The sequence below is a fragment of the Delphinus delphis genome, chromosome 13 (genome assembly GCF_949987515.2).
Source record: "Delphinus delphis chromosome 13, mDelDel1.2, whole genome shotgun sequence".
In the NCBI taxonomy this organism is placed as follows: Eukaryota; Metazoa; Chordata; class Mammalia; order Artiodactyla; family Delphinidae; genus Delphinus; species Delphinus delphis.
Window position 1 is genome coordinate 76057029 of NC_082695.1, and position 14636 is coordinate 76071664.

General features: G+C 44.1%; 1 protein-coding gene across 1 annotated transcript in view; it reads left to right on the forward strand.

Moving 5' to 3' along the window:
* Positions 1–14636, forward strand: part of TNFRSF11A (TNF receptor superfamily member 11a) — a 57096-nt gene that overhangs the window by 16076 nt on the left and 26384 nt on the right. The window contains exons 2-3 of the mRNA XM_060029561.1: positions 9606–9687; positions 11179–11304. Coding sequence (XP_059885544.1) covers positions 9606–9687; positions 11179–11304 — 208 coding nt within the window. The remainder of the gene's footprint in view (positions 1–9605; positions 9688–11178; positions 11305–14636) is intronic.

Here is a 14636-nt window from a genome sequence, read left to right on the forward strand (position 1 = left end):
TATGTTCTTGGATTGGAAGAATCAACATTGTGAAAATGACTCTACTACCCAAAGCAATCTACAGAGTCAATGCACTCCCTATGAAACTACCAATGGCATTTTTCACAGAACTAGAACAAAAAATTTCACAATTTGTATGGAAACACAAAAGACCCCGAATAGCCAAAGCAATCTTGAGAAAGAAAAACAGAGCTGGAGGAATCAGGCTCCCCGACTTCAGACTATACTACAAAGCTACAGTAATCAAGACAGTATGGTACTGGCACAAAAACAGAAAGATCAATGGAACAGGATAGAAAGCCCAGAGATAAACCCACACACATATGGTCACCTTATCTTTGATAAAGGAGGCAGGAATGTACAGTGGAGAAAGGACAGCCTCTTCAATAAGTGATGCTGGGAAAACTGGACAGGTACATGTGAAAGTATGAGACTAGATCACTCCCTAACACCATACACAAAAATAAGCTCAAAATGGATTAAAGACCTAAATGTAAGGCCAGACACTGTCAAACTCTTAGAGGAAAACATAGGCAGAACACTCTATGACATAAATCACAGCAAGATCCTTTTTGACCCACCTCCTAAAGAAATGGAAATGAAAACAAAAATAAACAAATGGGACCTAATGAAACTTCAAAGCTTTTGCACAGCAAAGGAAGCCATAAACAAGATATAAAGACAACCCTCAGAACGGGAGAAAATATTTGCAAATGAAGCAACTGACAAAGAATTAATCTCCAAAATTTATAAGCAGCTCATGCAGCTCAATAACAAAAAAACAAACAACCCAATCCAAAAATGGGCAGAAGATCTAAACAGACATTTCTCCAAAGAAGATATACAGACTGCCAACAAACACATGAAAGAATGCTCAACATCATTAATCATTAGAGAAATGCAAATCAAAACTACAATGAGATATCATCTCACACCAGTCAGAATGGCCATCATCAAAAAATCTAGAAACAATAAATGCTGGAGAGGGTGTGGAGAAAAGGGAACCCTCTTGCACTGCTGGTGGGAATGTGAACTGGTACAGCCACTATGGAGAACATATGGAGGTTCCTTAAAAAACTACAAATAGAACTACCATATGACCCAGCAATCCCATTACATTACTGGGCATGTACCCTGAGAAAATCATAATTCAAAAAGAGTCATGTACCAAAATGTTCATTGCAGCTCTATTTACAATAGCCCGGTGATGGAAACAATCTAAGTGTCCATCATTGGATGAATGGATAAAGAAGATGTGGCACATATATACGATGGAATATTACTCAGCCATAAAAAGAAACGAAATTGAGCTATTTGTAATGAGGTGGATGGACCTAGAGTCTGTCATACAGAGTGAAGTAAGTCAGAAAGAGAAAGACAAATACCGTATGCTAACACATATATATGGAATTTAAGAAAAAAAATGTCATGAAGAACCTAGGGGTAAGACGGGACTAAAGACACAGACCCACTAGGGAATGGACCTGAGGATATGGGGAGGGGGAAGGGTAAGCTGTGACAAAGTGAGAGAGTGGCATGGACATATATACACTACCAAATGTAAAATAGATAGCTAGTGGGAAACAGCCGCATAGCACAGGGAGATCAGCTCTGTGCTTTGTGACCACCTAGAGGTGTGGGATAGGGAGGGTGGGAGGGTGGGAGGGAGGGAGATGCAAGAGGGAAGAGATATGGGAACATATGTATATGTATAACTGATTCACTTTGTTATAAAGCAGAAAGTAACACACCATTGTAAAGCAATTATACCCCAATAAAGATGTAAAAAAAAAAAGCTGTGTGTAAAATATATTTCTGTAAAGTGAATTGTATTTTGGACACTCAGGAAGTTTTCTATTTAAACCCTCTGATTCTCTGTATCCACTTCCGTCTTGACTTAGACCACATACCTGGCTTGCATAATGTGGGGTCTTCACACTCTTAACATGTTCCACAGTTCAGTGTTCTCCAGGGAGTGCGTGGGGTGATCTGCTGGGGTTCACAGGAGATCCCCAAAAGCTGCTCCTTAATTTTATCTCTTTAATTGATAACATACTATCTTCATAGGTGCCTGTGTAATGTTCTGAAGTATGAAATGTGAAGCTTTGGTTTGTGCAAAAGAAAAACAAGTCTGATGTTTTCTCTGTAAACCTGTAAGCTTGAAATTCTTTCTCTTGAAATTCTGAGTTTTTCTAAAATGAAAATGTCTAGAAGGGCATTTGGTCATAGCTCGATTCTGTCCCAGTTGACAGAAATCACTGACAGAATCTAGCAAACACTTTATCAGCAGAAGCTTTGAGTAAGCTCGCTCCCTCCCCAGCCCGGCTTCCGTTCCCATCACCGACTGAAGCTCCAGACAGAAAGCCACTACCATGACTCGGGCCACCTGCCACCATTTCAGTCTCATGAGAAAGCACTTCTTTATGTGAAGTCAAACATGCTTTAAAAAAAAATAAGCCTTTTGGATTAAAAACATGTTTCTCTGGGAATTCCCTGGCGGTGCAGTGGTTAGGACTCCACACTTCCACTGCAGGGGGCACGAGTTCTGTTCCCAGTCAGGGAATTAAGATCCTGCAAGCCTGGAGGTGCAGCAAAAAAAAAAAAAAACCCCAAATCATGTTTTTCCAATTGCCCAGCTGAAACAGTCTGCCGTCAGCTTTTGTCATCAGAGCCATGTTAAAACTAAACAGGGATGGTACGCTCAGGAAAATTGCCAGGCCTTCAGAATTTTTCTACGAGTCCCTGGTCTCTTTTCCACCCTCTTTCCTTTTTCTGTCCCACTCCTTTCCCTCCAGCCCCCCACCAGGGAACGATCTGATAAAAGTAATTGGTGTTCACCGATTCTGCCCAGGTGCCTACAGTAGCATCCCCCCTACCGACCGCCAGCCAGGTGTGCACCCCTCTGTTGAGTGAGTGAGTGACGCAATTCCCGTCCCGCCTCATTCCCCCAGCTACCTGCTAGAAAGGTCCTTCGCTTCAAAGTGAAAAAACAGAGCCTTCGTTTTTCCTGAGTATTGCCACTTGCCATTGATACATCATTTTCCATGAATGATACCATCTCATCCTCACTGCAGTGGGATGGATGCAATTATTTGCCCCATTTTACAGGTGAATAGACTGAGGCTTAGAACTGACTTTCTTCCCCCTTGTCCTCAAATTGTAGAAATGTAGACAGTTTTATTAAAGAAATGTCAGGCATTCTTCTATCCAGGCCAACTCTAAGAGCTGCCCTGGTTGGAAGAATCCTGTCCTGAAGTCTGCCCTGCCCTAACTGCCCTAACTGACCAGGGGAGCTACCTGGCCAGGCAGCTTCTTCCGTCTTCACCAGCGCGCTGGTACCATGCTCCCTTCTCCCTGTGTCTTTCTGGCCCTGGCCTCTGCTCTGCTAAATCCCTCCATTCTGGCATGTCAGACTTTACTTCAGTGAGTGTTTCATTTTTCTGTTTTCTCTGGAAACCTGCCTTATCTGATGTGCAAGCTCAAAATGATTCCTCTACGATATCCACTTCCAATTCTGAACTTTTAACCGAGAGGCATGACAGTGGATGCTTTCTTTGCAGTAACAGACATATAACTGTGCCATGTTCAAGAGTAGAAAGCCAGATAAAATAGAGCAGGGCCACTGGAAGCTTCTGGAGAAAAGGAGCTAAGAAAGGGACCAAACTGAGCAGGTCCTGTAGAACATCTCGGTTGAAAGGGTCTGTGTTTGGATTCACTAACTGAAATGTTTTGAGGGGAGAAACTTAGACCTCGTCTCTGGCCTGACTGCTCAGCCAGCTAAAAACAGAGACATTCAAAGAAATGGACAAGAAGGAACAGCATTTGTTTGTCGGTTCCTCTGGCCTATGACTGAGACCTTTTGTTTGTTCGCTGTTCATTTATTTCTAAAAACAAAAGCCTTCAGATAGAAACAATTTCCTGGTGTGAGACCCTCATAGTAAAGCCGCTTTCTTGGTGTTCTCGGGAACACAGGTCACTAGTAATTGATTTCTATTCCATTCTGGATTAGAGCACTTTTCATTCGTGACTTTCTTTTTTTTTTTTTTTTTGCGGTACGCGGGCCTCTCACTGCTGTGGCCTCTCCCGTTGCAGAGCACAGGCTCTGGACACGCAGGCTCAGCGGCCATGGCTCACGGGCCCAGCCGCTCCGCGGCATGTGGGATCTTCCCAGACCGGGGCACGAACCCGTGTCCCCTGCATCGGCAGGCGGACTCTCAACCACTGCACCACCAGGGAAGCCCCGTGACTTTCTTTAAGGATATTTTTTTCAAGGGCAGCAGAACTATTAGGTGTTATTTTCACATCCAGTAGTTTCTCTCTTAAGAAAAACCACATCTTTCAGTTGACTGTAACATTCAGAGATTTGATACCACCTTTACTTAATTTACAGCCAAATTCTCAAGTATAGTCATGGGTGATATTTTATAAAATGAAATCTATGGAAAATCCCTCATTTGTTCGTCTGGGTTGGGTTCTTTTCCCCTTGGTTTGACAGAAGGAGCCAAGCTTCTTTCTGTTTTGTTATGTGTCAGCATGAATTTTTAGTAGAGCAGAAAAGTAATTTTAGTGTTCATAACAGCTTTCACTACAATTAGGTTGATTAACAGCACGAAAAATAAATATTTAGGTCAACCTTCCCTGCAGGATTCTGAATCCAGACCCTCCGGTCTCTGCAGCTCAGCTCACAGAAATGTTTCTTCAGCTTGGGGTTTCTCAGGGTTAGACCCAACATGGCATTACACTGGGAAATAAATCCACGGAGCTTTATAAAGACGATTTTGATGTACAATTTATTATCTCCCTCCGGCCTCCCAAAGCCTCGCACGGACTGTGGACATGCTTATTCCAGAAGAGTTTGTCAGCCGTTAAAATTAAATACCAGCCCGTATGCCCTGAAACAAATACACACATGACACAAAACACACAAGAAAGTGAGGCAACAGATGGCCAATAAAGCAGGTGTATTGTCTTGCCATTTTAACTCCTTTATTTAGACTTTCCAAGGAGTTTAGATGGGGGAAGGAGAGGCAGGGGATGTAAAGGCTATTTGCCATAAACAGACTCTATAGTGTTTCTTATACACTCAGGGGAAGTCTGTGAGAAAGCAGAAGTTAGTCGATGTAAACTCTGGGGGCCAAACATTACTTCTGTATTTCATTGATTAAGAACTGTGGTCGGTAGGACATGGCTGGTTTTTTACGAGACTTCTAAGTACCATGCATGAATCAAATCGTATTCCCCAAAACACAAGCGCTGCAACAGACCTGATTTTGAATGTATGTGACTGTATTCTTTATTCAATAGATAGACATTTTAGAAGTGGTTCTGCTTTACTTGCTTAATGAAAACAACGATGGTTCCAAAGCTCTGTTGTTTTAGAGGGAAACAGGTCAATCCTGAAGGCAAACTAGACAAAAACGTAGGTAACTCAAAGTTTGTACGTCTCAACTCGGTTACCAAAAGCCTTCTGTTGCTACATCTTGGGCAAAGAGAGGAGACTGGAGGTGGTTGACAAAATCACCCGATGAACTGAAAATCTGCAGCCTTCTGCTGAATCCCCCCATTCCCTGGGAGGTTGCTTCCAGAACACTGAAGCAGGAACATGTTTTTATCAAATTACTGCCTTACTAGGATTGCTACCAATAATAAGAGCTACTACCTCATAACCGTTGGGAGCTTGGTCTTGGGGGCTAGAGTCAGGCCCAAATTCTGAGCTGTTGGGAGGGAAGGGCCAGAGGACCAGGAGGGGCTTGAGCAGCCTGGAGGCTCTCCCAGCTGCTGTTGAGATGGGAGATGTCAGAGCTAGAATCTGTAGGAAAAAGAAGGGGTCATACCATATGCTAACACATATATATATTGAATCTTAAAAAAAATGGTTCTGAAGAACCTTGGGGCAGGACAGGAAGAAAGACGCAGACATAGAGAATGGACTTGAGGACACGGGGAGGGGGAAGGGTAAGCTGGGACGAAGTGAGAGAGTGGCACGTACATATACACACTACCAAATGTAAAATAGCTAGCTAGTGGGAAGCAGCCGCATAGCACAGGGAGATCAGCTCAGCTAGGTGCTTTGTGACCACCTAGAGGGGTGGGATAGGGAGGGTGGGAGGGAGATGCAAGAGGGAGGGAATATGGGGATATGTGTATATGTATAGCTGATTCACTTTGTTATACAGCAGAAACTAACACACCATTGTAAAGCAATTATACTCCGATAAACATGTTAAAAAAGAAAAAGAAGGGGTCAGACTGGGAGGGACTGAAGGGCATTCGTTCATTCACATCAAAAAACCACCAGTCTGGGGATGTATTTGGCAGGCTATCCAGACAGAGGGAGGCTGGTGTCAAGGAGATCCAGCTCAGGCTAACCGGAAACCGAGCCCAAGAAGGTTGGATGTGGGAGCTTGGGATCCAGGAGGCAGGCAGGTAGAGCCCTTCTGGCCTGTAGCATGGAGGGACAAGTCCTCAGGGGATCAGCAAAAGGTGACAGGCCAGGGTGTCCAAGATCTGGACTTCCTAATAGTTACAAATGCGGGGACTGCAGTGCAGAGAGCAAACCACAGGGTTCCTGGACGTGGAGCTTAGGATCAGAGTGAGACCATCACAGGGCAAGCTTTACGTGCTATGTGAAGTCTGGGGAGCTGCAGATCCTCTAATAAGAAGGTCATCCTAGAGCTACAGCTCTGCCAGTGGGGGAAAAGAAGCAGAGAGCTTCTTAGAAGCAGAGAGGCAGAACAAGAGAAGGAAAAAACACAACAAAGGCACATCTTGCCTTCTGAAGGTGTAGGCCTCCTACAGAGAGTTTTCCAGATTCTTTTTATTTACCCACAAACCACATTTCCGTAACCATATCTATGTATGTATGTTGCCTTTTGAGTCGTATATTTATTGCCATTTTGAAGGTTTGAAGGTGTGCTGCAAAGTATCTGATGTAACTCAAGAGTAAAGTAGGGTTCAGTTTAAGCTATACCTTAAATTAGATTAATTCCATAATTTTCTGCCTCACCATAGCCAATTCTCCCAGTAGCAGAATTGCTTCTGCAACTTAAAAGATCTGTAATCCTAGAGCTGTGTCAAACAGACATATCAGTTTTGGAGTGATGAAGGTGTTCTGGAGTTAGCAGTGGTGGTTGCACAACTTTGTGTATATACAAAAAAACACAAAACAAAACACTGAATCGCACCCTTTGAAAGGGTGAGTTTCATGGTATGTGAATTATATCTCCATTTTAAAAAAAGAAGACATGTCCAGGTGTAAAGTCACAGTAAGCTTAGGAGACAGATATGGATTCTAAGGAATAATCTGTGAAAATCTGTTTAAGAGCTGAGACATCTGGTTACCTCTGGAATCAGTAGCTTCCCCATTTTTGCTAGGAGGTATTACGCTCCTGGGTTAGACGGCGGATGGGTTGAATGAATCACTGCCACTCTCCTAAACGTGTAAACAAATTGTCCACATATTCAGGTCAATGATGCTCACCAGGTACCAGGATTTGGAGCCCAGGGCACAGCCTGTAGCACCTGACAGACCTTCTAAGCTGCTGCTTGGGGGGAGTCCTTTTACCAAATTCCCCTAAAGAGAAGCTGTGTGTGTAATACAGACAAAGTCTGTGCTCATCTTACAGAGGCTCTTGCAGCTTTCTTATGGGTCAGAAGCCATCGACCTTTATCTCCCACCACACATTTCTCTTGTTTGCCTTTGTCATCAGCATCGCAGGAGCGCTCACATATCATCAGGCTCAGACAAATCCCGTTTGTGAGACAAAAGTTGCGCTGACCGAATTCAGCTGCACCGTTTTGCCTCTGTTACTGTGCCAGGCGCAGAGAAACAGATTCCTATAAAAACAAAGAGAAAACGAGACCCGAAAGGAGAGGTGGGGTGGTTTCTGTTACATCATTCTTCCTAATGTTCAGTGGGCTCACTGCACTGTCCACCAGACCCTGTCACGTGGTGAATGCTCGGGGAACATCAATCTATGTTATCAGGGGTCCACAGAGAGTGTTAGGTCTCGGAAGCAAGTCCGAATACAACCTTCCTGGCATACCTGGCTCCAGAAGCACATTTGACGTTCTCATCAGCCTGAGAGTAACTGTCCCTGGCCCCAGCCCTCCTGGAAGCCCTTTACCTGGCCTGGGGGAGGTCGGAGAGGTCCGTACTGGGGGCATCCTGCACACCGTACTCAGCTAGCCTGGGTTTTTCTGGGTGTGGTGCTCTCTCTAGAAAACTTCCTTCATAACTGAGGTACTGTGAGGATGCACGGCTTCTTCCAAGCTACACTATTTCTACACCTCCCATCCAAGCTCTTGAATAGGCAGGTGAAGCCCTCTGATTGCTCTGCCCGTCCTTGGTCTCGTCTCCCGGGACTCTGCTGATGGTCTCCACTGCCAGCCCCACCCGACATGCCACTTCAGGCCTCAGTATCCCTGTTTGAACATCTCATGCTCTGCCAAAGACGGCTTCCTTGCCCTGCCCTCCACTTCCACGGGCCAGTTCCTTTTTCCTCATCTGGCTGAGTTCTTTTTTATCCTGTGAGCCTGTGCTCACTTGTCACACTCCTTGGCACACCTCCCCTGGCCTTCAGCTGAGGGAGGGACCCACCTGGCTCCATCATAGCACACACCCTGGTGTGCGGAAGTCCCTTGAGGGCAAGGTTGTAACTTTGGATCCCTGGGACCCAGCAGGAGCCGGACCCTTGGTACGCACAGTGTGAAGTCTGTGCAGCTGAGCCCAGTGCTTCATCGTTCAGTTCATCGCTCCACTGCCTGCCTGTCAACAGGAATGTGTGGGTTTTTTTCTGACACTGAGAAAGCTGATAAAGAAAAGAGCTTTTCTGTGGCAAACTGATAAGAATCTGAGTGATTGTAGGGGACTTGGCTTTTTGTTTTGTTCTGCTTAGATGAGCAGACTTGGAAATTAGTATTGGTATTAGAATCATACAGAAAGGAGACAAGGTTCAAAGAGCTGAAGCAGCTTGTCGGGGATCCCTCAGCCAGCGGGCGGTCGGTCAGGGCTCCTGGCTGTAAGCCAGGAGGCTTCCTGTAACCCCTTGCTGTCCCACTTTTTCAGATTCTCTGCATGTTTAAAATTTTAAAAGGTAAGCGGTATTAAGCATCTTTTTAAAATCAGAGCTAGCTTGTAAGACCACCGTTGGCCTCCCCTGGTATAAGACACATGTTAAGGGGCCCCATTCTGTCCTTCTACAGTCTTATGACCAAAGTGGACTGAGCAAACTGTCCACCATGTGATGACACAGAAGTGGGACCAATTTCGTACGTGGGTTGTGTAAAGCGGTTTTCAACCTTCTGTGTACCATTTGTAAATTTCCCTTTCATCCGGCCTATTACCAGGAGCATGACCGAAATTGTTTTAAATGCTTAAATGGATTTGGGTGCCAGAATCATTGGTTTTGTACATTGTTAGGGAGAAATGGGCTAGAATAGGAAAGCGACATCTTTGGGAGGGGGGTGGTATTATGCAGAGCAGTTTCAGGACTGTTTACGGTGATTTCTTATACTTTTCAGAAATGTGAATCAGTAATTCACTTTCTGTTTTCTCTAGAAAGAACTTGTGCCTAATCTCTACCTGATGCTTCCTTTCTCTTTAGGTGACTTTTCAGATCACCTCTCCGTGTACTAGCGAGAGGCATTACGAGCGCCTTGGACGATGCTGTAACAAATGTGAACCAGGTTTGTACCTCCAAACCTCCCGTCATTGTACTCCAAAAGCGGGTGGGGTTCTTTTTTTTAATCTAAGGAACCATTTCTATCCTGCCAGACAAAAAAAAGAAATCGGGTAGGCTTTTTATGGCGGTGACAGGTAGTGGTGTTTGTCACTCTGAAGACAAAAACTTTTCTCTCAGTAGATGAAATCACCTAAAAATCAAGAGCAGTTTCAGAAACTGGTACTGGAATTAAGTACATGCTGGAACATGAATTAAGTACCAGCTTTCCAAAACGCTGTTTCTTGAGAAGGCAAGATGGTTTCTGAAACTGTTTTAGAAGTTTGTGATTCAAACTCTCAAAATATGAGATACAACTCTTACTTAAAAGTATTATTTTGCAAAATCCCCTGGCGGTCCAGTGGTTAGGACTCGGGACTTTCACTGCCAAGGGCCCAGGTTTGATTCCTGGTGGGAGAACTAAGATCCTGCAAGCCATGCGGTGTGGCCAAAAAAAAAAAAAAAAAAAGTATTATTTTCACAGAAATTAGCGGAGGATGGGGGTGGTAATCTATCCTAGAATCACTGCTAAAAATTGCCGAAACCCTGTTATAACTCCTCCCCACAATACCTGCTGAGGGGTAGAAGGTGGACTGGTCACCACTTCCCCAAAGTTGTTTTGCCAGAAGGTGACCAAGTGTTTCTATGGCCTCAGTGAAGCCCCAAGTCCAGAGGGTCCTCACTCACTCACTGTTCTGGGGAGAGGAGGAGAGCTTTGAGGAAAACGTGCTTACCTTATAACAAGATACTTTAGATATTTTAGCTACAAATACTTTTTGGGTTTGTAGAATGAAGATCCAGTGATTTTCATGCGTGCATGTGTGTGTGTATTACTCTCTGATCAAACTAAGTTAACCGTGAGCCCACAGTATACTTGGGACAAAAGAAGTTAATACCCACGTTGACAGTAGAGGGGTTTTGAAGATGGGAGGGGAGAGGTGAGAGGAAGTTCCTCTTGCTTAGCCCCCAGGGAACCCCTCAAGTTCTGTAGGCACCAGTTTGAAAACCATAGTTCTTTTCCTGAGTCAGCAGAGGTTTGCGGTGGAAGGGGTGATCTTTTACTTAGAAGACCTAAAAGACTGCCGTGAACACAGGCACGGCAAACCCAGGAGAGGTTATCTGAGCCAGCCGGGAGGCCTGAGGAGCCGTCGCTGTGAGACGTGGTCTTATCTCATGTATCAGTCTACCTTTGGGGGATGTCCTGGGATCATGGTCATGTAAGGGGTCCAGTATATTCGTGCTTGTTTTTTTTGTTTGTTTGTTTTTTGGCCACACTCCGTGGCTTGCAGGATCTTAGTTCCCTGACCGGGGATTGAGCCTGGGCCCACAGCAGTGAAAGCACCGAGTCCTAACCACTGGACCACCAGGGAATTCCCAGATTGGTGCATTTTTGTTGATTTGTTGGCCTTTTTGGGGGGAAGTCATTTTGATTGGTGCATGTTTCCCCTTCTAATTTAAGGAAAGTACTTGTCTTCCAAATGCACTGCTACCTCTGAAAGTGTCTGTCTGCCCTGTGGCCCGGATGAATACCTAGACACCTGGAATGAAGAAGATAAATGCTTGCTGCATAAAGTTTGTGATACAGGTGAGTCAGTCATGTCGGGGGCCGTGTGGATAAATGATATTTTTAGATACAGCAATACTGTCTCTTTTAGGGGCCATGGGAAGAAGTTTTGACCACAGACCCCCAGAAAGATGTGCTTCGGATCCCAGAAGGATTGTGTTAAAATTCTTCATGTAGAACTTCTGTTCTGGAATAGTTTTGTTTTGTTTTGTTTTTATTGAAGTATAGTTGATTTACAGTGTTGTGTTAGTTTCAGCTATACAGCTATACAGCAAAGTGATTCAGATATATATATATATATATATATATATATCTGAATATTCATATCTCCGATATTTCCTGTAAAGGGGTTATTAGATCTAGAAGGCTGATCAGAATCTGGGTTTTTCTGCTTTGTTTTTGACAAAACTCCTTCAAAGATGAGCATAATGTGGTGATGTCAGTACTCACAGAGTAGCTGCTTCTCTCTCTTTTGGGTGATATTAGCAGCTGTTGATGATCATGGCCTAGATCCATTTTCATTAGGGGCTGCAGAAAGGTGATGTTCTAATTCCATCATCCCTTCTTCCTTTATTGGCTGGAATGCTTTCTAAAGAGAAACTTCCCTCATCAGCGGGTTGTTACCCTGAAGTACAGTATATACAGGAAGGGCAGAATGAATGCTTGTAACTTTATTTACCACTTTTCAAAATAATGACTTGATCACCAAGTTGTCTCCAAAGGAATTGTATGAATATTATGAACTCATGCATTTACGTCTTTGAGGTGTTTTAATCTATTGCGGTTACTAGTTTTACTGGTGCTTGGATTATCTCACCTCTCCCAGATGGCCCCCAAGTCTTTCGATGTGGACCCTGGTGTCCTTCTGAGCTCTCTTGCTCCCAGCCTCACCTTGGACGTTTCCTGCCCTAAAGGTGGAATCAGCCATTTCTCCAAGGATTTCTCATTGCTTTCAGCAGAACATCTTATTTAGCAACTTCAGTCTGGGTGCTGGGAAGCACTCATTGCTACTGGATTGATCCTTGTATATAGGTTTGTTTGTTTGTTTTTTCAGTAGACAGAACTAGGAAATAAGTATTTTTCTAAACATTGTAATTTTTCTAAAGTGTTAGAAACAGCTGGCAGACTTTGTCCAGAGAAGGTAACATGGAAACTCCATTGAGCAGAAGCATCTGATCAAGTCTTTTTTCTTTCCCACTGCTTAGTAATGAGCTTGACTCATTGCTGTCTCTTGGAAAGAAAGATTCACTCTGTCTACTGCCAAAATTGATTAAAGCCCCAAACCTAGCGCATTAAGATATTTTAAAATATGTCAAAATTGTTCATAACCAAACAGGCTTACATGCACTTACTTATATATATATATATATATATATATATATATATATATATATATAAATTTATTTTATTTACTTATTTTTGGCTGTGTTGGGTCTTTGTTGCTTCATGCAAGCTTTCTCTAGTTGCGGCGAGCGGGGGCTACTCTTTGTTGTGGTTCGCGGGCTTCTCATTGTGGTGGCTTCTCTTGTTGCGGAGCATGGGCTCTAGGCGCATGGGCTTCAGTAGTTGTGGCTCGCGGGCTCTAGAGGACAGGTTCAGTAGTTGTGGCGCACGGACTTAGTTGCTCCCCAGCACATGGGATCTTCCTGGGCCAGGGCTCGAACCTGTGTCCCCTGCATTGGCAGGCAGATTCTTAACCACTGCGCCACCAGGGAAGTCCACATGCACTTACTTTTGAGTGGGATACTGGAATTCAAATTTTCCAAGGAAAATGACACTTGTTCGTATGTTCCAGACAGTATGTCCATGTTTATGCAAGTTGGTCTTGGTGCTTCAGAGCTGACCTGGGCCTTGGAGAGTGGACACAGAAGGGAGTGGAGACTTCTCAGGTTCACCCAGCTCTGGTCTGAAAAGAATGAGAACAGGAAGCATTCCCTCCCTGCTGGTTATAACTTGAGACAGAGAAGGAGGGAACAGGTTTCTGGTTTCTTTGTTTTCTCTTGGAACTCTGTCCTAGGCAGTTCAGGCTGCTATAACAGAATACCACAGACTCAGTGGCTTAAACAACAAATATATATACAGAACAGTTCTGTAGGCTGGAAGTCTGGGATAAGGGTGCCAGCATGGCGGGGCTCTTGGTGTGTTCCCTATTCCTTGTTTCAAGACAGCCACTTTCTTGTGTCCTCACGTGGTGGTGAACGGAGAGAGAGCGGAAGCAAGCTTTGTGCCGTCTCTTATTATAAGGACACTAATCCCATTCATGGGGGCTCCACCCTCATGACCTAATCACCTCCCAAAGCCCCCACCTCCTAATATCATCACACTGCGGTGTGTGGGGGGGGGTTAGGATTTCAACATATGAATTTTGAGAGGACACAAACATCAGTCCATAACAAACTCTGATAAGTATTCAGAAATATAAAGTACAAGGGCTGTTTGGACAATCCAGGTGAGATGGGGATGTATAGGAGGAGTAGGAAGTCTGTTTTAAATAAATGTTAGTGTGTTGTTTCATGTATGCATGTGTGTGTGCAGGTAATTCTTGTTATTCATGGTAGTTATGTTCTATAAAGTCACCACAAACACTGAGCTAGCAAATACTGAACCACCACTCCTGGGTGGGTGAACATAACCTCATTTTGTATGTGTTTCTGTTTAAAGACACCTTATTTAAGAAATATTTTGATTCATCAACAATGAACTCACAATAAACAGCCTTGAACAAAGTTTATCTAATGCATGGACTTTCTCCAGAAGACACGTCATGGCCTTCTTGGACTTAGAAACACTCGACAGCACTTCAGCCCTATGCTTGGGGGCCATTTTAAACAGTGAACTCACCAATAAAAAACACAAAAATGCCAAAAATAGGACACTAAATAGACCACAAAAAGGACTCTGATTTTCAGTGTGACAGCTAAAACTAGAAGGCAGTGTCACCCCGTTTGCCCTTGGCTGGGGACATCCACGTCCAGCCGGTGACTCAAAATTTTTGCTGTTCTGCATGTGTTGGAGGATAACTGCAAAAGCACCAGGAGTTATTGATTTGGGGGTTACGATTAAGTTTTAACTAGTAGGCGAAATTGCCAACATGAACCAGCGAATAATGAGGGTCGACTGTGTGTAAGCATTTACCTCTATTCCACAAAAACTGGAAAGAGCCAGGAGGTTTGAGATAAGGAGAAGAGAAGCGCGCTTTGCTATGTGTTGTGAGAAAAGAGACAACTAACGTGTTATCCTAAGTTTTGGGGGAGAGATTAATTTCCAAGTTTGTCACCAGGCCCAACCTCCTTACTTTGCCCGTATCTAATCCCACAGTGACGCCTGTTTTCAGGACTCTGAATAATCCCGCA